The 27158-nt window shown below is 50.4% G+C and overlaps 1 protein-coding gene across 2 annotated transcripts in view; it reads right to left on the bottom strand.

The window, feature by feature from the left end:
* Positions 1 to 9227: 9227 nt before the first annotated feature.
* JAG1 (jagged canonical Notch ligand 1) overlaps positions 9228 to 27158 on the bottom strand; it is a 35369-nt gene continuing 17438 nt past the window's right edge. The window contains exons 6-26 of one of the 2 annotated variants that reach the window (XM_059037142.2): positions 23801 to 23931; positions 23440 to 23559; positions 22888 to 23001; positions 21381 to 21494; positions 20680 to 20793; positions 20201 to 20247; positions 19692 to 19865; positions 19141 to 19291; positions 18165 to 18329; positions 17574 to 17687; positions 16963 to 17076; positions 16766 to 16879; positions 16510 to 16626; positions 15988 to 16015; positions 15446 to 15531; positions 13885 to 13998; positions 13242 to 13351; positions 12922 to 13155; positions 12578 to 12709; positions 12243 to 12393; positions 9228 to 11463 (exon numbers count right to left, since the gene is read on the bottom strand). In XM_059037142.2, coding sequence (XP_058893125.1) covers positions 11006 to 11463; positions 12243 to 12393; positions 12578 to 12709; positions 12922 to 13155; positions 13242 to 13351; positions 13885 to 13998; positions 15446 to 15531; positions 15988 to 16015; positions 16510 to 16626; positions 16766 to 16879; positions 16963 to 17076; positions 17574 to 17687; positions 18165 to 18329; positions 19141 to 19291; positions 19692 to 19865; positions 20201 to 20247; positions 20680 to 20793; positions 21381 to 21494; positions 22888 to 23001; positions 23440 to 23559; positions 23801 to 23931 — 2902 coding nt within the window. In that variant the 3' untranslated portion in view covers positions 9228 to 11005. The remainder of the gene's footprint in view (positions 11464 to 12242; positions 12394 to 12577; positions 12710 to 12921; positions 13156 to 13241; positions 13352 to 13884; positions 13999 to 15445; positions 15532 to 15987; positions 16016 to 16509; positions 16627 to 16765; positions 16880 to 16962; positions 17077 to 17573; positions 17688 to 18164; positions 18330 to 19140; positions 19292 to 19691; positions 19866 to 20200; positions 20248 to 20679; positions 20794 to 21380; positions 21495 to 22887; positions 23002 to 23439; positions 23560 to 23800; positions 23932 to 27158) is intronic. The other variant, XM_059037143.2, reaches the window with a different exon arrangement.

The raw sequence follows: 27158 nt of genomic DNA, 5'->3' as shown, positions 1-27158 counted from the left end.
GAGCAGGGAGGAGCCTACCTGGGCAGAACCCAGGGCAGCTAGGAAAACATCCTCAGGTAGCTCTCCAGTGGGAGGAAGTGCTCTCTATGTCAGAACTGCAGGGGGTGTGCTGTTGGAGTTCTTGTTTTGATGCTCATAAGAATCTCCAGCTGGAAGAACCTTCTGGATCTCACCTGAAGTCTCTGTACAGGCTCAAAGACAAGCAGACTCTCGGTCCGTCTGTGAATTTTCTACATCAAATTGGCCTTCCTTTCTCTTGAAGACAGTGTTTCTCAGTACCAGTTTATCAAATCGCATGTTCTGGGTTCTGGTTGTAGAAACAACTGTGGCTGTTGTTCCTCATGTGCATAACGTCTAATTCTAGGTTCTAGTAATATTTTAGAAAAGCGCACCATACTTGAGAGAATCTTCACTTTCTGCCACTGGCTTTGCATGCCCACCCAGGCCAGCACCCACCATAAGAGCACAAACTTAGGAGAGAGGAGATGGTGGGAGAGTAAGTTGGGCTCGACATTTAGCCCCTTTCAGTGCAGAGGAGATGGTCACAGCTCAGTGAGGACAGCCAGGGAAGGAATATCCCTATAGGGAAAGGCATTACAAAGTGATTCTGAGACATCCAGTCCACTGAAAACATCAGCAAGAAAACAAGAGTCAAAGATTATCACGTTTCATGAGGAGAGAAAACTGGCCCAAGACTGTGTGTCCTGGAGTCCTCCAAGGCCAGGCACCTGAGCTTACCTTGTTTGGCCTTAATTTTATCAAACAGTGAAGAGGATGGATATGGAAGAACTATGTTCTATTAGTATTATTTAGAGGCTATAGTGAGTCATCTACATTCTCAGACCACACACTATTGTAGAATTTAATTGGGCACCAAGATTTTTTGTGATCCTGTAGTTCATTCTTGTCTTAAATGAGCTTTTCTATCTGCAACAGTGGTAGCAGGCACTGAATTGATCCAGGAAAAAGTCCACAATTTATGTAGTCAGAACCAAATAAGGTATAGCACCCACACCAGACACAGCCTGGTGCCACCCCCTTTACAAGAGGCCTGCACTGGTTTGCTATTGCTGTGTAACAAATTACCACAAACTAGCAGCTTCAAACAGCACATAGTTATTATCTCGGTTCCTGACACCTTTTAGCTGGGTCCTCCGCTTTGTGTCTCAGAAGGCTGGAATCAAGGTGTCAGCTGGGCTGTGTCCTCATCTGGAGGCTCGACTAGTGAAAGGCCCACTTCCAGGCTCCTTTGGGTTGTTGGCAGCCATGAGACTAAGAGCCCCGGGGTCCTGCTGGTCGTTGGCCGAGGGGTTTGCTCAGCATCTCCTGGCTGTTCTCAGGACCTTGCCACATGCCTACCCCTCCATCTCAGTAGTGGAGAAACCCCTTGTGTTGAATCTCGTTCATATTTTGAATCTCTCTGACTTCTCCTTCTGTGACCAGCCTGAGAAAACTCCCTGCTTTTAAAGCTCCTGTGATTAGGTCAGCCCCACTGGGATAATCTCCATATTTTAAGGCTAACTGAACTTGGGACTTTAATTAGGTCTGAAAAATCCCTTCACAGTAGGACTTAGATTAGGGTTTGGTCAAAGAACCAGGAACCAGGAGTCTTTGGGAGCCATCTACCACCAGATCCAGCAGCCCTTGGCTCTTCTCTGACAAGGGCCCAATTAAATGGTGAGAGCGGAGGCTGTCACTGAAATCTAGCTGGATTCCTTCATCTTTTAATGGACTCTCTGGTCTCACGGGATGCTAAGAGAAATGCTGAGAGCAGCGTTCTTTCTTCCTGCGGCCCCTTTTCATGAATAGTAACAGTGGCACACATTTCTTATCACCATTTCACAGATGGGGAAACTGAGGCACAGAGTTCACAGATGGGGAAACTGAGGCACAGAGAATTTTGGAAACTTTCCCCGAGTTGGTAAGTGGCAGAGCCTAGAATCCAGGCCTGTTGAAACCCAAAGCCCAGAAATTGCCGTTGGGCCGCTCTAGTGTGCACCTAACGCCGCCTAGGCAGAAAATACTAACGCCAGGAGTTGGGATGGAATAGCTGCAGGGGAATCAAGGAAGTGTGGCTTCAGAGTGCAGGCCCCTGACAGCTCAGTGCTCAGCCTGGCCCTGTGCCCAAGAAGGTGAAAGTGACAGGCCCAGTTGGAGGCAGAGCACCCAGGAGGAGATGTTTGGGCCCTTCTATCTATTTAAATTGAACTATAGTTGACTTATAATATTGTGTTAGTTTCAGGTGTACAGCTTCAGATGCTTTTCCATTATAGGTTATTACAAGATATTGAATATAGTTCCCTGTGCTATACGGTAAATCCTTGTTGTTTCTCTATTTTATATATAGTGGTGTGTATCTTTTAATCATATACTCCTAATTTATGCCTCCCCCCCCTTCCCCTTTAGTAACCATAAGTTTCTTTGCTATGTCTGTGAGTCTGTTTCTGATTTGCAAATAAGTTGATTTGTATTAGTTTTTTTTAGATTTCACATATAAGTGATATCATATGATATTTGTCTTTCTCAGTGTGACTTCACTTAGTATGATAATCTCTAGGTCCATCCATGTTGCTGCAAATGACAATATTTCATTCTTTTTGTGGCTGAGTAATATTCCATTGCCTATATATACACCACATCTGCTTTATCCATTCGTCTGTTGTTGGACACTTAGGTTGCCTCCATGTCTTGGATGTTGTGCAGAGTGCTGCTGTGAACATTTGGGTGCATGTATCTTTTCGAATTAGAGTTTTCACCTTTTCCAGGTGTATGCCCAGGAGTAAGATTGCTGGATCATATGGTTATAGCTCTATTTTTAGTTTTTTAAGGAACCTCCAGACTGTTTTGCATAGTGGCTGCATCAATTTACATTCTGTTCAGGGCCTCTTTTGTTGAGTGTTGGACTGAGAACGCACAGAAAGCAAATGCAGAGATACGGGCCTTGGGTGCTGAGAGAGCAGAGGGGGTGGGGAGGCCTGACGGGCCCCTCCCACTCCCTTTCCTTCACATCTCAGCCACCATGTCCTTAGTTTTGTGCAAGACAGTAGCTGTTTCACATTTGTGCTCTTCCTTTCTGTTTTGTACCTTGGATTCTTTCAAAAACACTTCCAAAAACCATCCCTGCCAAGCCAGAGAGCCCCCTGAGGGTATCTGATTGTCCGTGTCCTGAACTTGGAGGTTGACATTTCTGTCCCCAGGATGTAGTTTTCCCAAACTGGTCGGCACTGGTGCCTCAGCGCCTAGGAAACTTTAGCATTCTATGCCTGATTCTGGCCTCCCCGACGTGACAAACAGGTTAGAGATGTGGGACCCACTCCCATCCCTCCTCAGCGGGTGGGGAGAGCACAGGTGTTGGTGGAAGAGGCAGAGTGACCCACGGGCGGTTCTGGGAGCTCCCAGGTGCGTCTGTGCCAGCCCCACTGCACCCCGTCATCCGTGGCTGCACCCTGTTGTGACGTGGCATCACATTCAGCTGCCTTGTCTTTTCATCTCTTTAGCTGCTCGGGGGCTTTTTGCTCCATAACCTGGATGTAGCCTGCCCAGGAGGCAAGCGTGGTTAGGGGGTGTGAGAGGAGGCCTGTTGTAAATGCAAATCACCTGACACTGGCTGGCACCCTCCCAACTGCCTCAGACACGGAGAGTGTCGTGATCATCCTGAAAACCCCCGTGGAAGGGCGTGCACACGTGTGCAACACACAGGGAGGAGTAGGATGTAGGGGGCTGTCACTTGCTTTCCTTTCTGAGCCTCTTTTCCTGCGATTCATCTTCTAATTCTATGAAGCAGAAACTAAAAAGGACATGTGAAGCTGCCCAAGAACAAGGAAATCACCTCCGAATGGATGCGTCTTCACCTGCCTTTGGTTTGGAAAATATCTGTTGCTCACGGATTTATAAAGATGTCACTTTCCAGGCAAAGCCCAGAGGAGGCACAGCTCAGATCAACGCCACTGTCTTTACAGCAGCTTCCCACGGCCTCCCTTTTTGTTAATTGCTGATCTCCCAATTCTTTACCTTTGAAAATCACATCAAGGGCAGGATCTGGACATAAACCTGGCAAATCCCCAGAAGACACAGAAAACGCAGCAGCCCAGCTAGCAGGAGCCCCAGGTTCTAGTCCTGGCTGTTGCTAACTCTGTGTGGCCTGGGACAGGTCCCTGATCCTCTCTAGGCCTCAGTTTCCCCTTCTGGGAAAGTAAGGAGGGGTGAATCCTTTCACTGGTAAGGTCACCGATTGCATTAATACCCAGGCGAGTCTCCAATGAAGGCTTTTCCACTGCACATTTCTCAGAAAGGATGAAGTAAAGCAGCTTTTTACTCTTCAGGTGCAAAGCAGAGCCGGGGGCCAACCTGTATGGGTGCTGAGTAGTCATTAGGAAGCCAGCTGCTAACTGGTGTTCCCCTGGGGATCCTGGAGGAGCCCCACTGTCCCTGCCAGGACAGCTTCTCTTCGAAACAAAGCTCTTACTTTCATGTTGCTGGCATCTGCTTTTGCTCTCGGCGTAATTCAACCCTTGGGTGCCCTGATGTGGACAGTTGCTGGGGGCGGGGCGGGGCGGCGGGGAGGCCTCTATTCAAGGTTCTCATTGGGTTTAAAAGCCTTTACTCTCCAAGTTAATTTCCCCACCTTTCATATCACAGGTTACTACTGGGCCCGTGCATGATAATACAGAATTTAAGACTTGTAAAAGCTGCCTGGGACTTGAAAGAAACACACCGTAAGCCAGGAGGCTGTGCCTGGCATGCGGGAGCAAGTGACACAGGTAGAATTCATGTCCAAAGCCAGGGAGCCGCACCCTCGTGACATGATCTCAGAGGGTGCCATGCAGGTGTGCAGGCCCGTCTGTGCCAGGCAGCGGTACCCACAGCCCTGCGAGCATCACCCCCACTTGCCCTTACTTTTTTTTTTTTTAACATCTTTATTGGAGTATAATTGCTTTACAATGGTGTGTCAGTTTCTGCTTTACAACAAGGTGAATCAGTTATACATATACATATGTCCCCATATCTCCTCCCTCTTGGGTCTCCCTCCCTCCCACCCTCCCTATCCCACCCCTCTAGGTGGTCACAAACCACCTAGCTGATCTCCCTGTGCCATGCGGCTGCTTCCCACTAGCTATCCACCCTACGTTTGGTGGTGTATATATGTCCATGCCACTCTCTCACTTTGTCACAGCTTACCCTTCCCCTTCCCCATATCTGCAAGTCCATGCTCTAGTAGGTCTGTGTTTTATTCCCGTCCTATCCCTAGGCTCTTCATGACATTTTTTTTCTCTTAGATTCCATATATATGTGTTAGCATATGGTATCTGTTTTTCTCCTGACTTACTTCACTCTGTATGACAGACTCCAGGTCCATCCACCTCGCTACAAATAACTCAATTTCGTTTCTTTTTATGGCTGAGTAATATTCCATTGTATATATGTGCCACATCTTCTTTATCCATTCACCTGTCGATGGACACTTAGGTTGCTTCCATGTCCTGGCTATTGTAAATAGAGCTGCAACGAACATTTTGGTACATGACCCTTTGTGAATTATGGTTTTCTCAGGGTATATGCCCAAGTAGTGGGATTGCTGGGTCGTATGGTAGTTCTATGTGTAGTTTTTTAAGGAACCTCCATACTGTTCTCCATAGTGGCTGTATCAATTTACATTCTCACCAACAGTGCAAGAGTGTTCCCTTTTCTCAACACCCTCTCCAGCATTCATTGTTTCTGGATTTTTTGATGATGGCCATTCTGACTGGTGTGAGATGATATCTCATTGGAGTTTTGATTTGCATTTCTCTAATGATTAATGATGTTGAGCATTCTTTCATGTGTGTGTTCGCAATCTGTATATCTACTTTGGAGAAATGTCTATTTAGGTCTTCTGCCCATTTTTGGATTGGGTTGTTTGTTTTTTTGTTATTGAGCTGCATGAGTTGCTTGTAAATTTTGGAGATTAATCCTTTGTCGATTGCTTCATTTGCAACTGTTTTCTCCCATTCTGAGGGTTGTCTTTTGGTCTTGTTTATGGTATCCTTTGCTGTGCAAAAGGTTTTAAGTTTCATTAGGTCCCATTTGTTTATTTTTGTTTTTATTTCCATTTCTCTAGGAGGTGGGTCAAAAAGGATCTTGCTGTGATTTATGTCATAGAGTGTTCTGCCTATGTTTTCCTCTAAGCGTTTGATAGTGTCTGGCCTTACATTTAGGTCTTTAACCCATTTTGAGTTTATTTTTGCATAAGGTGTTAGGGAGTGTTCTAATTTCATACTTTTCCATGTACCTGTCCAGTTTTGCCAGCACCACTTATTGAAGAGGCTGTCTTTTCTCCACTGTATATTCTTGCCTCCTTTATCAAAGATAAGGTGACCATATGTGTGTGGGTTTATCTCTGGGCTTTCTATCCTGTTCCACTGATGTATATTTCTGTTTTTGTGCCAGTACCATACTGTCTTGATTACTGTACCTTTGTAGTATAGTCTGAAGTCAGGGAGCCTGATTCCTCCAGCTCCATTTTTCGTTCTCAAGATTGCTTGGGCTATTCGGCGTCTTTTGTGTTTCCATACAAATTGTGAAATTTTTTGTTCTAGTTCTGTAAAAAATGCCAGTGGTAGTTTTTGCCCTACTTTTAACCGCCATCAGAAAGCAGTTGTTCACAAAGGGAAATTCGTTATTCTTAATAGACCCAGGAATATCTCATGGACTTAAAGTGACACAACATGATTGCCCTAATGGTTTCTAAACTTTGTTTTTAAGACTTCTGGTGCCAGAACCCCACAGAATGGCCTTGGGGTACCCTTCTACCTCTGATGACCAAGCTGTCTGTTGGCATAGTTGGAGCCTGACATAGCCCGAGCCGGCATGTTTAGCTGCTTGTGGGATGGAAAAAAAATGTTAAGAAAAATAATTGTTGTTTTTGCAAACTATCTATTTAAAAACAGAACCTCAGGAAGCAGATTTCTGTTTCAATGCTCAGATGAATCAGAGTTTACAAAGTATAAATACACATTAGCAGGAGGAGACTTCCCATAACCCAGGACTTGTGTGTCTTCCCAACCCGGGAACCTCTGAACTCCTGTTTCTCATTCCCAGTAGAGGCAAGAAAGAAAGCCGCTGTTGAAGCGGAAACTTTGCTGGAACTTTGCTCAGCCCAAGTTGCAAACCTCTGCGGGCCGGTGGGACTTTTTTTTTTTTTTTTCTTAAAGGCAACTGGGTTTTTAGCCGCACACTTGCTCACTTTGGGGTCGACAGGTGTATGCCGTTCAGAAATGTGGGAAACCCACAATCTGGTTCCTTGGGCTCTTTGCTACCTAAGAAATATTACCAAATAAGTTAACTTTGACTCACTGACCCCCTCAGATCAGCCAATAAAATGAAGCTCTTACAACCACAACTTGTTCAAGGGGCAGTGTCGTTAATTTACTTAAAAATGATGTCAGGTGGCAATTGAGCAACAAACCAGCTTCCAGACTACTTAGTTCAGTTTAACAAGGAGGAAAAACCTTGTAATTAATGGAAGAGCTTGTACTTTAGTACTCTAGTGAAGCTGTTCTCAAAGTTTGCTGTACCTAAACCAGGGAGGATTGGGGGAGGAGGGGACAGCTTGTTGAAAATACAGGTTCCCAGGCCCTGCTTATGAATCGTGGGCCAGGCCTGGGACTCTGCATTTCAGAGAAACCCCCCACCCCAGCTTACAGTTTCCACTTCTGCTCATCACCCAGTCTCACTGGGCTTTTAGTCAAGATATACCCCCCTGTTGTAACTCCACATTACTTAAGTCTAGAATCCCAGGACAGTGTCCCATCCTAAAGCAACCAACTTTGAGCTGATGCTTTCCCGGAGTTTCATGGTATATATATGTTCTAATGCTGGAGTTCTAGTTAGCCATGTTTCTGGACGGAAAATTCTTCCTTTTCCAGGGCCTGCTTACAGAGGGCACAGAACATTCCCAGGGGATCGGGAAGGTTCTAAGTCCCTTCTTTTGCACATTCCTGCCCCCAGGATAACCGGGGCCTGGAGAAAGGGGACCACCGCCCTTAACGACCAAGGTTGTGGCTTTGAGCCCTGTCCAGATGAGACCATCTCATCCTTTCCACTACCCTGCGTGTCCTGCATAGAAGGCTCCTTAAAATAACAATCACAAGATCACTTCCCTCCTGGAATAAAGAATTGCAGAGGCTCATTAAACTTTTTGCTTGGCACACAAGCCTTTGGCAACTACCCAGGGAATTCTGGGTCCTGCAGAATCCAAGTTTACAAACCACCAGGGCAAGGTAGCGTTTGAACTCAGACTGTCCTGCTCATCGGGCCTGTACCGGGAAAGCACTGCTCCCTCCCTCTGACCCGACCCCCGCAGAGCAGTGATACCGGGTCCGTACCAGGACAGGGAGACAGCGTGGAAACCCAGACCCATCACAGTCCAGGTCCTTCGCGCTCCCTCCCCAAGCCAAAACTCTGTCCCGGACTGATTCACCTGATGGCCTCCGCTCGTGCACAGGGAACCAGGGACACTTCAACCCTCCATCCATTCTTAACCAAGATGCCCATCGGGACACACCTCCTAGCCTGGTAGAAAGAGAAGCTTCCCAAGAATGAAGAAAGATAAACATCCCGTAGCTTTTCCTCCGCTCAGTTTGTCACTCTAGCTGGACTCATATTATGATGACTGGAGGGGGGGTCACAGCTCGAGGAGGGTAAGCTATAGCTTCCTAACCAGAGGAGGGAACTCCTGGCAACTCCTCAGAGCTGCTGGAAGCGGTCCACGTGCCTGTCACTGGTGGTTCAGAGGCAAAGCTTCCCCCACTCCACCCCACCCCGCCATGTGGGGCAGGCTTGTTGGCCTCTTGGCCCCAGCAGCCACGAGCAACCACCACAGCTCACCTGCCCTTTACAGGTCAGAGCAGCCCAGCTCTGGCACCCCAAGGGTGCCCGGGAGGCCAGCCACTCATCCACTCCCTAGGAGCAAGAAGGGCCCTCACCCCAGAAGCTTGTAACCACCACCTCCTGCGGAGCCCAGCCCAGAGGCGCAAGGTGCATAAAAGCCACAAGGCGTGGTCTGCAGAGACGGCAGGACATCCACATTCATCCAAACAGCCGGGGGGGGGGGGGGGGGGGGGGGGGGGGGGAGAGGAAGCATCCAGTCTCCCTCCTATTCCCCCAGCACCAACCAAACTATTTAAAACCCTTTTACTGCGGTGGGCGTTCCCCGCAAGTGCTCAAAACAATTCAGTCCACACTGCAGGCCATTAATCCAGTGGTGTTTATTCAAGCAGTATTCACACTTGCTGTCGAATAACAAGGGCATCTAGGCCCCCAAGACGGGGCTCACAGCTCCAGCTTCACAGCAGCCCCTCGGGGTTTCGAGAATGTTATGGCTGAAAAGGCTTTCCGTTCTTGATGGGGGCCCCCTGTCAAGCACAGCCTACTTCTCACACCCCAGTCACCAGGACAGACCCAGGGCGGTGGCAAAGGCACAAGGCAGAGCCAGGCAGAACTACGTAAGCTCAGAAGAGGCCACACTGGTCCGTGTTTTCGTACAAAAAAATTTAATAAATATGACTTCAAAATTTATTGCCAGGAACAACACATCAAAGATGTATGTTTATGTTTGTATAACACTAAGAGGACAATACAAAGGATCTTCACGGTCTTAACGGTGAACCAACGAAATCAGTTTTTAATAAGTCTTTTTGACTTTAAATTTTGTCATAGCATTTTGATTTCCTCACTTTTAAGGCAGGCAGTGGACTCTGGCAAATCTAAACAGTGACCTTTCTGGACATTTTACGGTTCAAGTATTCAACTAGCTTATGAGAATACTCCCTAAATGCAGTAGATAACAACAAAAAATCAAATCTACAAGTGGTTCAGTCTTACATTACGAATGGTGAAAAGAAATCAGAATTTACAAGATAAGATTGGTGTGCTTCCAACTTCACACAATTAATTTGATATCTTTAATGATCTTCAACCACTCACGTTTTGGCTACGTTTAGTCATAGCTCAGCTTGTTCCCTTAAACTGCTCGGTAGCAGATCACCTGCCTGTCTCTTTCAAGTCTAAAGCAAAAAAAAAAAAAAACAAAACAAAAACAACAACAAAAAAACTTGTTCTAGACTAACTCTCAAACTGCCTCAGTCGGGGTTTTAAACATCTGACGTCGTACGAAAAAAAAAAAAAAAAAAAAAAAAACCAAACTCCACCAGTATTCCAGGCACAGAAGGCCATCCTATTGTCTTAAAATAAACTATTTTCAAACACCTTAATTTTGGCTTATAGGCAACACGTAATAAGAAAATAAGGTCAAAAAAATAAAGCCATACGCTTACAACGCTATCAAAAACCTTCAATTCTAAACACGTACATATAAATAAAAAGGAATGATGTCTTAAGGCTCTTGATTATTAAGTTAATAAATCAAATATACACAGTGATTAATAAAAAAGAATTATTTACAGAACTATACAAAATTCTACTTTTGACACATTTTTCCTCTTTAAATTCTTCATTTTACCAGCAACTGCTGACATCAAAGTCCCCCTCCCCCAACAACAACAAAATACAATAAAAAAAATAAATAATAAACTCATTTGTGATAGTTGCTGTGGTTCTGAGCTGCAAAGGCACTTTTCAAATACAGAACTACTTGGACGTCATCATAAAACCAATATACAAAAACAACTCAAGAGTCAATAAATATAAATAAAAACTATGATCCTAAGACTGCATCACCATCGGGACATCTGGCAGAAGTGGAGGCTGGAGGCCTCGGGGGGCCGGGTGTTCTCCTGGGAGCCTGATCCGACAGGTGCGGGGCCCCGGGGCCTGGTGTTTGCATAGCTGTGCGATGCAGTGCTGCCCAGCCAACCACAGAAACTACCATTGCCAGTGTAAGCCAGCTTGTCAGAACTTAAATTAACACAGGGATTCTACGTCAAGGACAGCCTGGGACCGGAACACGACAGGACAGCTGGAGAAGCTTCAGGAACCCCGGGCGCCCTCAGACCCTGCCCGCCGTCTGCTATACGATGTACTCCATGCGGTTCAGGCTCTGCGCGCTCTCCAGGTCTCTGTTGTCCTGTTTGTTTGTCCAGTTCGGGTGTTTGGCCGGCGTGCCGTGGGGGGACTTCTCCTCTCTGTCGACCAGCGTGTACGTGGCCTGCCTGGCGAAGCGGGCTTTCTGCTGGTGCTTGTCCATGTCGTCCTCTTCCACCTCCGAGTTGTGTGTCCTTATTTTGGACATTTTGGAGTTCTTGTTCTCGTAGTCCTTGATGGGGACTGTGTTGGCCCCGTGCTTCTCGATGGGGTTCTTGATCTGGTTCAGCTGTTCCCGCACGTTGTTGGTGGTGCTCTCCTCAGAGGCGGAGCGCGCGTGGCTGCCGGGCTTCCGCCGCTTGCGCACGCACCAGTAGAAGGCGGTCACCAGGCAGCAGACCCAGGCCACGGTCAGGACCGAGCTCAGCAGGGGCACCAGGAAATCTGCAAGGCAGGGGCACCCCCGTGAGCCCCACGCCCACGGCTCCCCTGACCTTGGTCCCCAAGAAGGGCGCATGGGGACGAGTCCCTTTCCCAACCGCACATCATCACCTCCCAGCATCCTCAGAGATCCGGCATCCCTGGAGAGACCAGGCCGAGCAGCAGCCCGTAGAGGCTCCCGCCTCGGTGCGGAGCAGCATCTGGGCCGGTCACGGGGAGTCTGGCTACTTAGGCAGCTCATTAGAGGAGCCGGTTTTCAGAACCATCAAAAAGAGGGTCCAGGCATGGACGGCTCAAATGCCCCCAGTGGTCCTGCGCCCCAGCAAGTCGCTTCACTAGAACAGTGATGCTCGGGGCGTCCACGGGGGACTCTGGACATCCTGCAGGGCCATTGAGCCATCTATCAAAGCCGTGTCTCAGTGCTTAGGACGGGCTGTCCCCCGATACCGGAGCACAGGACAGGCTCCGCACAGACACGTGCTCAAGGCACAGCCATCCTCTTCCCGGGACCCAGAGACAATGCATGCCTGGAAGGGCGCCCGCCTGCCGGAGCACAGCTTGCAGGCAGGGGAACAAGTCAGGGCTGCCTCTGCCCTTTGCCATGTGACCTTGGTCATGTCAGCCGGCCTGTTTTCTCAGTTAAAAATGGGAGGTCCTTGAGGAGGGAACGGTCAAGTAACTCCCCACCCTGGTGGTTTTACTGGACACCGGTTGTACTGGTCTTATTGATGAGATGGACATGACAGTCCTCACAGAAAGGGACCACTGCCTCCGCCACCTACCTGTTCTGTTCTTCAGAGGACGCCTCTGAACTCTCACTTCCGCAACAGCGGCGATCAGTGAGCTGTTCCCTTCACGTTTACTAACAAGATCTATAATTTTGTCGGTGATTTCCTTGATTGGGTTTCCATCATCCCGGATGTCTTCAGCAGACTGGAAAAGGAAGACTCATCAGACCAGAGGGTCAGGGACACTCCACAGTCACCTTTATTCAAAATTATTTGACCACACGTGTATGTCAAGCTCTCCTTCAATGTATCTGCTCATCTGGACACTGGCTAAGTTTCTGAGCTACTTGGAAATCAAACAACTAAGCGTGCATGGGTCTCATACTCACAATGGCCACGTGTATTTCATTGTTTGCAGAAGGGGAAGGCTCGCAAGCTATGTAGATTGAATATTCAGCAGAGACATTCTTCAAAATATTCAAATTCCGCAATTCACTGCAAATATGCTCTGTGGTGAGACCCTAGAACGAGATTTTTAAATCCACACACGTGTAGAAGAGCGGAAGGAAAAAAAGGCTGCTGTTTGCTTGAAAGTGAAGCTATATTCAGAAGCTGAGCTCTGGTGTAAGACAAGAATCTAGGCTAAGGAGGAGGAGATCCGAGCTCGCGACGCCCCTGCTTTAGGGCAAGCAGACACACCCCACCTCTCCAAAGCCAGCAAGGTGTTCCGTACCGGCGACATCATCTCCTTGTTGAAGGTGAACGTGATGTTGGCACAGTTGTCCTGGTAGTAGGGGTCGGAGGCACACTTGGTCTTCACGGGCTGGAGGCTGGAGGACCGGCACTCACCCACACCAGTGCAGGGGCGCACAAAGCACTGGGCGTCCAGGATGGGGATGCAGCTCTGCCCGCTGGGGCACTCGCTGTGCCCTTTGTGCAGCGAGCAAGGGCGGGGGCCACACCACACCTGCAGAGACAGACAGAGTAGAGCTCCGGAGACGCTCGTCGGCAGTTCCAGAAATCAGAATGCCTGGCGGCTGGGGCCACGCCTACCTTCGAGCAGGCGATCCTCCCATCCAGGCACTGGCAGGTGTTGCAGTCATCGTCCCACTTGGCCCCATCAGGTATCACGCTCCCCACGGTGATGCAAGATCTCCCTGAAACTGAGGTGGAGACTCATGAGTGGGACGAGTTGCCTTTTCTGGAGACGGTTCTCCCGATTCTTCACTCCCTGCCCGTCGGGAAGCGATTACACCTGTCGCCCCGTGACAACACGGTTGCTCCCACGATGGGAAAGCGTCCCTCCCTCCCCGGTGGCCTTTGCACCCGGCCACGTGACCGGCTTTGGTCAGTGCAGTGCGTTGGAATGCGACGCGAGCAGAGTCTCTCCCGGGTGAGCTTGGCCCCTTGAGAGCCTGCCGTTTGCCAGGAAAAGGACATACCCTGGATACAGTGCTGGTCCGAGGAGGATGGGGTGGCACATAGCATAGTTGTGGCGACGCTGGCTAAAACCAACAGCTGCCCTGTTTTCACGGGGACCCCCGCCTCAGGTTTCCCCTTCCCCGTGGTCCCAAGTGGATGTCCCCTCCTTGTTCTCTCCCTGAGCACAGCGTCTACTCACGAACAGTCAAAACAGTGACTGCAGTGCCCGCTCAGCCCGCAGGACACACGGGCAGCTTGGGCCCGGCCCACGTACCTTCCTGGCATTTAGCACCACTGTGCCCTGGGGGGCAGACACACCGGTACCCATTGATCTCATCCACACAGGTTGCCCCGAAGGCACAAGGTGAAGACTGGCATTCGTTGATGTCTAGGAAAAATGGAGTTCGAGCTTAGGCCCCAGTGGGAGGCAGCAACGTTTTTCTAAGTTTTTACTGACAAAACGTACAGATGAGCTTTCTAAGTATAAGCTTAACGCATTTTCATCACATGGCCAGCACCCAAATAAAGAAACAGATCATCAGTACTCCCAAAGTCTCCGGTCACTGCCCCGCAAGGATCATCGCTAGCTGTGGGCACAGGCTCCGGACGCGCAGGCTCAGCGGCCATGGCTCACGGGCCCAGCCACTCCGCGGCATGTGGGATCTTCCCGGACCGGGGCACGAACCCGCGTCCCCTGCATCGGCAGGCGGACTCTCAACCACTGCGCCACCAGGGAAGCCCGGAAGCAGCAATTTTTAACTGAGGTTCCTTTTTCTCTGATAGTACAATTTAGAACAAGGGCCGGCAAAGATCTTGAAAAGGGTCAGCTAGTAAGTATTTTAGGCTTTGCAGGCTATGTAGTCTCTGTCAGGATTGCTCAACTCTGTTGCAGCATGAAAGCAGCCCTAGACAATACATCAAAAAGGGTGTGGCTGTGTGTCAATAAAACTTTATTTTGGCCCCCACGCCATAATTTGCCGACTCCAGATTCAGAAACATGGAACAGATACACAGTTCCCCCATCTACTAGTTCTTGAAGTCCCAGACTTGGGGACCTCAAGGACCAGTAAAACTTTAAATACTTTAGGGACAAGAACACAAAGAAGTACAACTAATCTATCCCCTTTTTTGGCAAAAGAAAGGGCATGTTTAAAAAAGTAGGGAAAAGGCTCAAAATAAAGAATAAACTGTGAACTTCCTGAAAAACTGCATTGCCTGCCTCCATTTTGTTTAATCATTTCACCGGGGCCTGATCAAGCCCTGGCCTGGAAACTGCAGCCCCAGTCCCTTCTGTGGCCTTAGCTCTGTCCCCCACCAGCATGGCTGTGGCAATGTCCGCTTGCCCATAATTTCATGTTAGTCACGGGGACATCACACTCTTTCCTTAGGACCTCAGAGTAGATTAATCACCAAATTCTGTGGCTGACGCTCTCTCCCCTAGAGCAAGGAGGGCTGTGTCCCTCAGGGAGGGGCCGGCCAGGGCCATCTTAATCTCAGCTGGAGGCAGGAGATTACTTGTCAAGGCTACTTAGAACCATGGCGGTAATTTTTTTTTTTTTTTGCGGTACACGGGCCTCTCACTGCTGTGGCCTCTCCCGTTGCGGAGCACAGGCTCCAGACGCGCAGGCTCAGCGGCCATGGCTCACGGACCCAGCCGCTCCGCGGCATGTGAGCTCCTCCCGGACCGGGGCACGAACCCGTATCCCCTGCATTGGCAGGCGGACTCTCAACCACTGCGCCACCAGGGAAGCCCCCATGGCCATAATTATTTTAAAGATGAAGACTTTCAGGCTGAGGGTTTGAAATGGGGAGACCCAGTCGGAGGTGGTCCTTACTTATCCTGCAGTCGGGCCCAGCGAAGCCGGGGGCGCACTCACAGCGGTACCAGTTCTCTCCATCCACGCACGTGCCACTGTTGTAACTATGAAAGCAAAGATCCCCTCGGTCACCACCAGTCCACCACTCCCCCGGCCAGTTCAAAGGTGCCATGCCAGTTACGATCAGCGGCTCTCACCCCTGCTCACACGCACCACTGCCTGGGAGCTTTAAAAACACTGGTGCCTGGGTCCCACCCTCAGAGTCTAATATCACAGGTCTCGCATGCAGCCCCGGCACTGGAACTTATTAATGCTCCCCGGGTAATTCTCACGTGCAGCCAAGGTTGAGAATCACTGCTCTAAATGAGGACACAACCTAATTAAAGCGTGGTCCACGGACCAGCAGGATCGGCGTTGCCTGGGAGCTTGTCAGAGAGGAGGAATGTGCAGCAGCCCCCAGACCTCCTGCATCTGAACCTGTGCTTTAAACAAGATCCCTAGGAGATGCCCACACGTGTCTTAAGCCAACAAGTGCCAGCTTAAAAGGTGGCCATGCTTACCAGGGATGAGGACTGCAGTCATTGGTATCTGCAAAGTAAAAAAAGACAACTTAACGGCGAGACCTTCTGAGCCCGAAGTAAAAAACACCAGTGATTTCCACGATACCCGGATGATAAAGCTGTCGTTAGCACCAGTAGAAGGAGCTTAAGACCTCTGGCTCAGGTGGAACCAGGCCCGCACCACACTTGGTCCCATTCGCCGTGGGACACGTGCACAGGAAGAGGCCCTGGGTGGGGGGTAGGCGGGGGGGGGGGTGAGAATGGACGGAGACAGGCTGCTGGTCAGACCGGAGCTGGGAACCACGACGCCATCTGTCTCCACTTATCTCCTCGGCGACTTTCTCATGCCCAGGTCAGGGCTGCATCCCATCAAGTCATTAGAACAGACCCAGGTGATGCAGAAGCAGACATCAAACAGCTCTGCTTCTGGTTTCCATTGCCAGTCCCTGGGGGTGTCAGGATGGACTCCTGCAGCCCTCAGAGAGTTCAAGGTGGCAAAGCGGGGTGGGGGGGAACACTCACTCTGCGTACAGATGGGCCCCTCCCAGCCTTCTTTGCAGACACACGTGAAGGACTCGCCGTTGACCACACAAGTGCCCCCATTGTGGCAGGGGTTAGGCAGGCAGCTACTGTTTCGGGCTACAAGACAAGAGCAGACAAGGCCACCCTCCCTGAGGATGCAGCGACAGTGTGGAGGGGCAGAAACCAGGTCCCAGGAAATAGTCATAGGCTCACAGGCCCACGGCCCCTGTGAAGCCCAGGGAGGGCGGAAAGGTACCTATGTTACAGGTCGTTCCTTCCCAGCCTCCGGGACACATGCACTTGAAAGCGTCCCCCTCGTCATAGCAGGTGCCACCATTGTTGCACGTAGCCTCGTCACACTGGCTGTCACCTGGAGGAGAAGATCCCGGCGTGAGCCCCTGGCCGGCCCTGCTCACGGAAGACAGGGCAGGATCCCGGCCGGCCACCACTTACGTGAGTGGCAGGTCTTGCCTTTCCACCCGTTTTTACAGTCGCAGTAAAAGTCGTTGACCAGGTCGCGACACGAGCCCCCGTTGTGGCAGGGGTTCTGGCTGCAGTCGTTAATATCTGCAATCAGAGGAGACGGCCGGCTGAAGATGCGCCCAGGCCCATCCACGCCCCGCGACACCTAAGGACTGCATCTCTCCACCCCCAGCCCCCGCTTTCCATGCCCAGTTCAAAACCAGCAGAGACACCTGGGGACTTAAACACGGTCACCCTTTCCCAGGAATAAAGGAGCACCCCGGCAGGCCACGGAAGTTAAAGTCAAGATGGGCAGAAATGACAACCCAAACAGAAAGATGATCACTTTTCCTGCAAGTGGGGATATCTATCATCCTAATTACAGGGTCTAATTCTATAAGCTCCTCCGCAGAAGTTCCTTCCCGCTGGCTGGCATCAGCCTCGACACATGCAAATAGGACACAGGCCATGCTGTCCCAGGGCAGGAATTGTCGGGGTCTTAACTCCCAGATATTTCCACGAAGAAGAAAGGCTTCCCATGTGGATTCCGTCCTGCCCACAGCCCCCAGAGCTGTCTGTCCCCAAAGGACCCCTGAACTCACTGGTCTCACAGTAGGCGCCTTCCCAGCCGCCACTGCAGATACACTTGTAGGAGTTGACACCATCGATGCAAGTGCCACCATTTTTACAGGGGTTGCTCTCACAGTCGTTAATATCTGTGAAAGGAAAAACAAACACCAGGTAAACGAAGGAAAAGTAATGCCACAGCCAAGCACTGTTCTATGGGTTTCCCTGCCCCTCCTGAGAAAATACACTGGGTACCTCAACATTCAATTCCCTCAGGACTGTTTCTGAATCCGGCAGGCAGTTTTATCAAGCAGGGGCCTCCAGAGAGCACCCCCTCCCTTTTATTTAATGTCCTCGCGCTAAGCTACTTGGTGAGAGTGGGGAGGAAACTCCTAGGGAAAGCAGACCACCCGATCTAGTAAGGTTCCAGAACATTCTAAAATAAACGTGCTGAAGACTTAAAAGAGGTGTCAGTGATCTCGTAAGTTAAACATGACCTCAGTCTTAGATTGTAGATGGTAAACCTGGACTGGTCTCTCCTGAAATGATTCCAGATGCCCCCCAGCTGGGCCGGGGCAGGGTTGGGGGGGGACCTCGGCCCATTCCCCGAGGATGCGGGGTCTTACTTTCATGGCAGTACGTTCCAGTGAAGCCTTTGTTACAGTCACAGGTGAATTTGCCTCCTGACTGACTCTTGCACTTCCCGTGGGGACCGCAGACATTGGAGGAAATATAGCGCACCCCTTCAGGCGTGTCATTGGAGGCCATGGCCACCGTGCAGCTGTCAATCACTGCGAGACAGACTTGGGGTCAGATCCCCGCCAGGGACCCGAAGACCCGGTGTTCCTGAGCCCAGGACCCACGCCACGCCTGCTCTCCTGGAGCCAGGCACCTTAGCCAGGCTAATGAGGGTAAGAAGCCAGCACCCCGGGGGGCCAAGACTGGCAACGTGCTGTGTCACGCTGTGAAAGGCAAAGCCGAGACCCCAGGCGGAGAGATTTTTTTTTTTTTTTTTTAGGCGTTTTCTCCCTATGGAGCCAGGAGCCCACGTGTCTGCGGGCCTTGTTCATCCTCCCTCTACTGACACATCTACCGAATTTGCTGGAAGCTGACTAAGGAGGAGGAACAGCCTTTCCCTCGATGTAAGGGCACTTACGGCTGCAGGACTAACTTACAGAACCTGGAAGCCTGAGCCATCTCACACAGCAGCCACAGGCGGCCGTTTAAATTTAGGTGAATGAAAAGTAAGTAAATCAGGGCTTCTAGTTGCCCTGGTCACATGCTAAACGCTCCAGGCCACACGTGTCCCGAGGCTACTGTACCTGACGGTGCAGATATCACCGTGGCAGAAAGTTCTACTGGCAGAGGTGCCCTGCGGAATCCGTCTCGGCCTTGCACATCGGCGTCCCCCAGAACGGGGTTGCTAAATGAATTCCCTTCTCTGCCCTGGGCTACTTGCAGGTATGGTTCCCCCGACTGGTGGGCCTGAATAGGTTGTTTCCACGTGTTCTGGCTTCCCTCCGAGTGTCACGGGGCAGTGACGAATGGGCAGAGGACAGCAGCCTTGAAGACAAGCCAGAACCCAGGCGGGGAGGGAGGTACCTTCACAGGGGGTGGTGCGGCAGTGGTCTTTAAGGTGGGAGCAGTTCTTGCCTTCATAGTCCTCGGGACACTTGCAGAAATAGTCGCTGGCACGGTTGTAGCACTGGGCACCGTTCTGGCAGGGATTGGGCTCGCAATAATCGATGTCCAGCTGCGAGGGCCAGGGGCAGGGGAGGGGGGGGACACAAAGTAAAACAAAGGCGTGATTATGACTCCTCTAGGGCAGCGGCCACTGGAATTTGACCCTTCCGTCTGCTTCTGTTAGGAGAACACCCAGTATGATCTACAGTTGTGTCCTAGCGACTGTCCAGGTACGCATTTGAGACAACAGGGCAGAATGAGAGTGCTGGGTCTGGGATGAAACGGACAAAGAGAAATCGACAGGCTACCGGACAATGGGAAGAAAATCACTCATCACCCTCCTTCCACGGCGAGTGTCTAGCAGAGATCCCTAGTCAATAGGAGGCTCCAGACAGGGTCAGGGAATGGGAAGGGAGGGGGAGGAGACTGCCTGTGAAAACTTGGCCATCGCACGCTCTAGCCCGGCTCACCTGACAGAGGTTTCCAGAGAAACCAGTGGGACACAGACACTGGAATCTGTTGATTTCGTTCTGACAGTGACCCCCGTTGAGACAGGGGTTGCTGGCACACTCATCGATGTCTGTCTCACAGTGATCGCCTGCATAGCCAGGTGGACAGATACAGCGATAACCATTAACCAAATCCTGGAGGGAGGAGAAGGAGGGTGAGAAACACATGCTTTTTTTCTAGATGCTCCACAAACACAGGGCTTCAGTGGTTCAGCGTGACTGTTGCGGTTCAGCTGATTCACTGAAAGAGATGCCAAAGCTCTCCAAATGTGAGAGAGGAATTTCTATGTGCATGCCTTCAAGATGACTCCCACGAGGCTGGGGTAACATGAGCCTGAGTGAAACTTCCAGAGACTCACTTTTCACCTGCATTTTAAAATCTCCCAGGGACAGAGCTTTCCCAGGGTCACATAAATCTTAAGGCTTGTTGTCAATCACTAAGGTTTTGATATAAGCAAAGATTTACATACCCGACAGGAGGCGTCATTCTGACATTGGCCGAGGCAGTCATTAATATCTAAAAAATAAACAAGTCATCGTATTGGAGGGGCAATTTACATTGAAATTGGGCTTAATTGAAAAGCCTTCTCTGCTCAGGACAGATAAAAACCTCCAGATTTCTTGTGTGCTTCCCGTGAAATAAGGTTATTGGTGGGAACACTCCCTAGTTCTTCCAGACTGAGGTACTGAAACTTCACATCATTGTTTTAGCCACCTTATCAGAGGAATGGCCGTGTTTTTTTTTGTTTTGTTTTGTTTTTTACCAGCTAATGAGCCCGATAACGTGTATGTTTTCATTTCTGCGCCCATCACTCCCTCTCCAAAAACATCCCCTCTATAAGGTTCTCCTTCCACTACTCAAGTCTTAGACCTGGAGCCTGAGTACGGCTGGCAAACGCCTTCAACACCCCAGTCTCATGAAAATCAAAATGGAAACAGTCTCACTCACTTATGTCACAATTCTGACCCATCCAGCCCGGGAGGCAATCACAGTAGTAGCTAGCAATCAGATTCTTACAGGATTTGGCATTTATACAAGGTTTGGCCTCGCATTCATTTGCATCTGAAAAACAGAGAGGATGAACAGTGAGAAATGGGGTCCTACCCCACCTCCCACCTCAAAAAAAACCCACCAAACCAATAGTTTGTCTGAAACGAGACATTTTAATAAGCTAGCTAAATAAGAGATACTACTTTGAACATCTGAACCCTCTCCCCTAGCCATGCTCCAATAAGGAATGCTAATTGATAACGTTCCAGCTGCTGTTAACAACTAGCCCCCGCCAGGACAGCAGAAAGCCACTAGGCACTTCTGTGCGCAAAACCCAGCGCAGCCTAGTTGCTGGGATTTAATAGTGGCAAAAAAGAATGCAGACAGCTCATTCCTCATGAGATCATCCCCGTTTGGAACCCAGCTGAACACTCCTCAGACAGACGATTGACATGGTTCAAGGAATCCCACGACTTTCCCACAGGGCCTCAAAGAGCCAGGCCATTTGCATGCGAGTTATTTCTCCCAGGCCCGCTGGCTGGACCCTAGATAATAAATGACTTCTTGGTACGATGGCATGCAAACTCGCACCGCTGGCCACATGTACATCTCCCTTAATCGCTCGGATCAAGCCAGCCCCGGTGCAGGAATTCTCTTACCTAACTGGCACGTTTTGCCCGTCCACTGGGGCGGGCACACACACTTAAATCCGTTAACCAAGTCCTGGCAGGTGCCCCCGTGGGAACAGTTATTTGGAGAACAGTCATCAATGTCTGTTCGACAAAAAGAGGAGAGGGTTGGCAATTTAATCTCAATCCATTTGACAATTAGATAATTTAATACCACCCCTCACACGAGGGGCCTTCACTTAAGAGCCAGACACCTGCTGCAAGTGACTGCTATGATGACGATAAGGCCTGATTTTAGCTTTAAATCCCCCACTGGCCCAGTTCATTTAATCCGCAACCTGAGCGGGCGGGAGAGCCAGCTGGATCCCCGGAGCATCAGCCCTCGGTAACTCAGGACATCTCTCTCTGCCTACCCTTTATTTTTAAAGAAAAGTTTCATCACGGCGCGGAGGTAACTAAGGAGGGGTAAGGAAAAATAACTTCTTCGCCGGTGGAAAAAAAAAAAAAAATCATATTCTTATTTACTCACAGACTTTTCCCAAAATCACACGCCTGGAGCGCCCAAACTCCCCCTTCTACACTAGACTCCAGAGGCCTCTTAGCGATTCATCTCCTGCCCGTGTAGGAGGTGCCAGGCTCTCCGCCTGAACCTGCTCACCGAGCCTTCACAACCCTAGGAGACGGGAATTGCTACTCTCCTGTTTAAACAGGGCACAGGTTGGCAGTGACCACAGTCCCACAAGTGGTGACGGGTGGTGCGGCCGTGGTGGCAGCCCAGGTGATCCAACCCCGGAACCCAGCTCCTTAACTGTGTCGCATGCTGTTCTCAAAGGGCTGATGGCCGTGGACCTCGGGCCTGGCTGCACCTCTGAAATCCAGGAGCTTATGTGTGTTTTGTTTTTTGTTTTTGCTGCGCTGCGTGGCATGTGGGAACCTAGTTCCCCGACCAGGGATTGAACCTGCGTCCCCTGCACTGGAAGCTCGGAGTCCTAACTGTCGCACCACCAGGGAAGTCCCCAGGAGCCTGTGGAAGGTACGAACTCCCCAGTTCCAAAGGGAAAGCATAGGACCCAGAGACCTGTACTTGGAAGTACTGGGGTAGTCCTGGTGTGTGGCCAAGTCCCCCCAGCCACTGTCACTCCGTAGCCCTGGTCCCTCTTTCAAAATTTGTCCCCACCATGAAATTCAGTAGTGACGACCTCCCCCACCGCAGGCATCCTCTGTACAGCTTCGAGGAGAATAACCGTGATTCAGTTCAGAGGGAGGCACGAGTCCAGGGAAAAGGACGCAGCTACCCCACGAGCGACTTTCTTCCAGTCAGAGATGCATGTGCTAACTTAGCGGGGTGCCTTAGAATGGGGGTGCCAGGAGACTGCCGAGGGTAGAGGCCGGAAGCTCAGGCCAGCCTCCCCACCAGACCCCCTCCCACCGAGACAGACCGCATCACTGAGACCGACGTGGGACCCACAACCCTGTATCTTGACACAATACCCCCTCCCCCCGCCAAGAAAGGACACAGGCCAAAACGCAGACTTACTTGTGGAGCACGTGGGGCCGGTCCAGCCCGGAGAACACTCACACTCAAACCCCAGGGAGGTCTCCTTGCAGCTGCCTCTGTTGTGGCAGGGATCAGAGAGGCAGGCGTGTTCCGCTGTGGACACCAGCACAGCGGTCAGCAAGGGGGCGCCCACCGAGAGGCTACCTAACACTCTCCCTGGCAACCAAATCCCACACCTGGGCCACCATCTCGAGCTCGTTTCAAGAAATCAAAGCAGGTGTGGGACGTAACCCCGCCGTGTCTGGGGCAGAAAGGAAGTCGTCTTTCTTGCTAAGCTCTCAGGCCCCATTTCTCCAAGCTTCTGACCTGGGAGCTGGGTCACTGCCCTGCACACGCTGGCCCCGGATGCAATCAGCAGCACCCAAACCACCTGAGCAACTGGACAGAGGTTTCAAAGACCTACGGAACTGCTGGGAGGACAGGTCTTAACGTTGGAGGGTACTTTCATCTTTTTACGAGTCCCTAAGTGTATTTAAGCTGAGTGTACCGAAAAATGAGACAAAGGGATCTCACTGCGCCCGGACCACTTACCAATTTCACAGTTGGGTCCTGAGTACCCCTCGGGGCATGAACACTGATATTTGTCAGGCCCCGTGTTGCTACAAGTTCCCCCATTGAGACACGGCTGGTGGGTCCCGCAGTAGTTGAGATCTACCAAAAAGACCCCAAAGAAGTCACTCAAAGACCGGAAACACTGTGTTACTAGACCCATTCCTCTTTAAAAACTAAAACCGAGGGAAACAGACCCAGATTCACAGGGTTAAAGGCACATTCAAACAGATTTAGAATAAAAGCCCCTGCAAATAAAAATAAATGAAAGTACAAACCAAATCACCCACACACACACACCCCCGCCGACCTCCAGCTTCGCCCAGGTCCTCCCCAGACATACCTTTGTCGCAGAGCTGGCCACCCCAGTTGGTCTCACAGAGACACTGCCAGGGCTCATTACAGGTGCCATGGACGCACCCTGGGTGTGGGATGCACTTGTCACAGTACAGGCCCTGCCAGCCATACTGGCACCTGGGGACACACAGCAAACCCAGCTTTACCCTTGAGAACTTGCAGGGAGATGGGAGCCAGAAAAACACGAGGATGCAAAGCCCAGTCTTGCCGTTTCTGGCGACAGGACGGTAGACTGTCAAGGTCTGTCCGGGGGTTCCCTCTAAGCAAACATTTTCCCAGTTGGACTGAGGTCCCCTACCAGGCGACTCCCAACAAAAGGAGGGCTGTTTGGGGAGAGGCCAGTACTGGGCTGCCCTCCACAAAGCCCCCTCTCTCTTCTCAGGCTCCCCTATGAGCCCAGGGCGGAGGCTTGGAATAAATCAACCCCTGGGGGGAAGGAAAGGGCTCTCTCCCTGCAGTGACAACAATAGCCATGCGAAAGCCTCTGCAGACGCAGCCCTTTGGGCAAGTTTTACACAGCAGCTAGGGTGGGCTGTGTCTCAGCAGCAAGTCACGACCCCAGCACACAAAAATGCACCGACACCAAGTGCGGCAGGAAACTGCCTCCCAAGGAGGCTCTCTGAAATCAGACAAGGAGGGAGAGGGGCACCCTTCCTTGGAGAGATGGGGTAGGATCTCTGGACTCATTTCTGCAGGGAGGAGGAGGAAAGCAACAGCGCTTGGAACCATTTCCGTACATGATTTATGACCCGCCCCCCTCGTGGCTACTTAGGCTAATTTATTTTATAGTTATTTCTCACTTTGCACACACACACAAAAAGTCAACTTGGTTTATCTCGTATTGGGGAAGGGAGTCGAGTTTCCTTTATAAGCGCCTCATTAATCGGACTCTTTGGAGGCCAAATGGTGCCTTTGATCCCCAAACAAAAACACAAACATACACCTTCACCTGGGGCAGGGGCTCAGCTACTCTCCCCTCAAGTTTCAAGCCCTCTGAAACTCTAACTGCCTTCTCAGAAATCAAGCTCTAGCAAACAGGAGCTGGTCTCAGGGCAGCGGGGGCAGCTCACAGTGGAGTGAAGGTGGGGTGAGCCAGAAACAGCGACCAGCAAATATTTCCATGACGGGACCCGGGAAAGCCATGGTCAGAATCGCCTCCCCCGCAAAGAAGGAAAGGCTTTCTGCGTCCAGAGCTGGAGGTGGGCTAAAAATCCTTGTCATGGGAAAATTACAGGGATCCAGCTAATCGCTAATCATCCACGGCCGAGAGTCAACTCAGCCCCTGAGAATTCTGACTCACCACTTCCTAACTTCTAAAAGCAAGCCATCCACACCCCAATACAAAGAACCACCAGGCTGTGTGGTTTAAAAATCAGACAGAGGATTCTGGTTTATCTAAAACGAAACTCTGGTCTAAATGACAAGGGACTATTAAAGGAGTAAAATAAGAACAAAGTAAATCCTCTGGTAGAAAATTTTTTTAAAAGTGGACACTCAAGTCAGTGGGAGGTCACGGCGATGCGTTTGGTAAAAGACTGATATTCTTAGTCTGAAAGGTAGTAAGAAGGAACTGATTGGGAAATAGCATTATTCTTAGTGTCTTTCCCTCATTCCCTTCCAGATGAAGGATCACTACACCTCTTCAATTTGCTTAATCAAAGGAATAAGAGGCAGCTGAGGACCCGCCTCAGCTCTTAATTAGTGAGAGCTGGATGCCCAAGCCTAAGAAAGGAACCACAAGAGGCCCTGGATGACTTCAAAAGAAAACAAATAAAAATACTGACCCTAAAAGAGGCATCCACAAGGTTATCCCAGTTTAATAATATATGATTAAGGTTCTCATGAGAAATTGAAGTGACTTTCCTCATAGGATGATTCATAATTGAGTCTGATATTATTGGCAGGCTCGCAATAAAGCAAGACTGTGCACCCAGAAAAAGGGATTCCAGGTCAACCTGGGAGTGAGAGAAGCAGTAAAGTTTTCTCACGTGGGGGAAAAAACAAGACAAAACACACCTCTGTAACACACGATCCAAAGGACAACTTACAGGTAACTTGCCATCAGCTATTTCTGGAGCAGGACACAACCCAGAACTTCCTTGGCGAGAAGGTTCTGTTTTGATTTTTCTTTCAAGGGAAGGAGGAGATGGCCTGGAAGACCATGCAAATTATACGTGGGAAAGTCACACCTTAAGTAAATAAGGGCCTGCGAGTCCAGGCAGGGAGTGGGAGGGAGACTTCGAAAGAGAAAGGCCTAAATTCTGGAAACAAAGCCTGCTGTTCTGGCTGGGAGGGCCCTCCCCAGGCAGCAGTGTGTTTATTCTGATGACAGGAGCAGAAATCGCGGTCGCCCTCAGCTGATACTCATCTGAGCTGAGCACCCGTGTGCTGCTGAGCACGGAGCGGACGACGCAGCAGAGTCCCTGAGAGCACGGCTGATCTGACTCTCCGGAACAAGTTTCACAAAGAAGAGCCTGCCCCCAAGCTTGACAGTAATGCTGTTAAATACCACAGTCGGCTGCCACCAGCGATGGGGGTTCGCAGGCGAAGCCCTTCAGTCTTCCAGAAAGTAAACTTATCTTTCTGAAGTGCAGGAAGAGACAATTTCAGGCCAGCCTGGTTTTGTTTTACTTCCAGCTGCCCTGATTCCCACTTCAGCTTCAAGCCCCAGAGCTCAGAGCTCCCCGCTGCATGGGAAGGGAGCTGCGGCGGCGGGTGCACAAAGGTACAGAAGACCACAGCAGTCTTCAGGATTTTTGGAGCGGCAAAATCCTGTGGCTGTGCTCAGCCCGTCGAAATGCAGATTTCTGGGCCCAACCTAGAGACTGGGGTTCCGTGGGTATGGGGTGGCACCCAGCAACCTGCATTTCCACACGTCCCTGGTTAACTCAGGGGATGACACTCTGAGTACTGAGGTTTGGGGGCAGTGAATCCCAAAGTACGGTCCCCCCCCAGCAAGAGCAGCACGTCTGGGGGCTTGTTAGAAATGCAGAGACTTGAGTCCAGACCAAGCTATGGAATCAGGATCTGCGTCATCACAAGAGCCCCAGGTAACGTCAGTTTGAGATGCACTGGTTTAGACTAAGGATTCGTAAGCTTCCCTGGGCTCAAACTGGGGTAGCTTTGGGGGAAAACATGACAGGCCCAAAGGAACCACTGAGTGTCACATTCAATCTGCTAATCCTTCAGATTTGGGAGGAGAGTAAAGTGGGCGATCATGTCAAAATGCCACAGACACCAACAGTATTTCCTGAAACAAGCCTTTCCCAGATTGGCATGATGTACATTTCAAGAAGTTCCCAAAACTGTAATCGGGAAGCCGTGGGGGAGGTCTCCATTTGGCT

The sequence above is a fragment of the Kogia breviceps genome, chromosome 14 (genome assembly GCF_026419965.1).
Source record: "Kogia breviceps isolate mKogBre1 chromosome 14, mKogBre1 haplotype 1, whole genome shotgun sequence".
NCBI classification, from domain to species: domain Eukaryota; kingdom Metazoa; phylum Chordata; class Mammalia; order Artiodactyla; family Physeteridae; genus Kogia; species Kogia breviceps.
The sequence above is the reverse complement of the archived record's forward strand: the minus strand, read 5'-3'. Positions and strand labels throughout refer to the sequence as shown.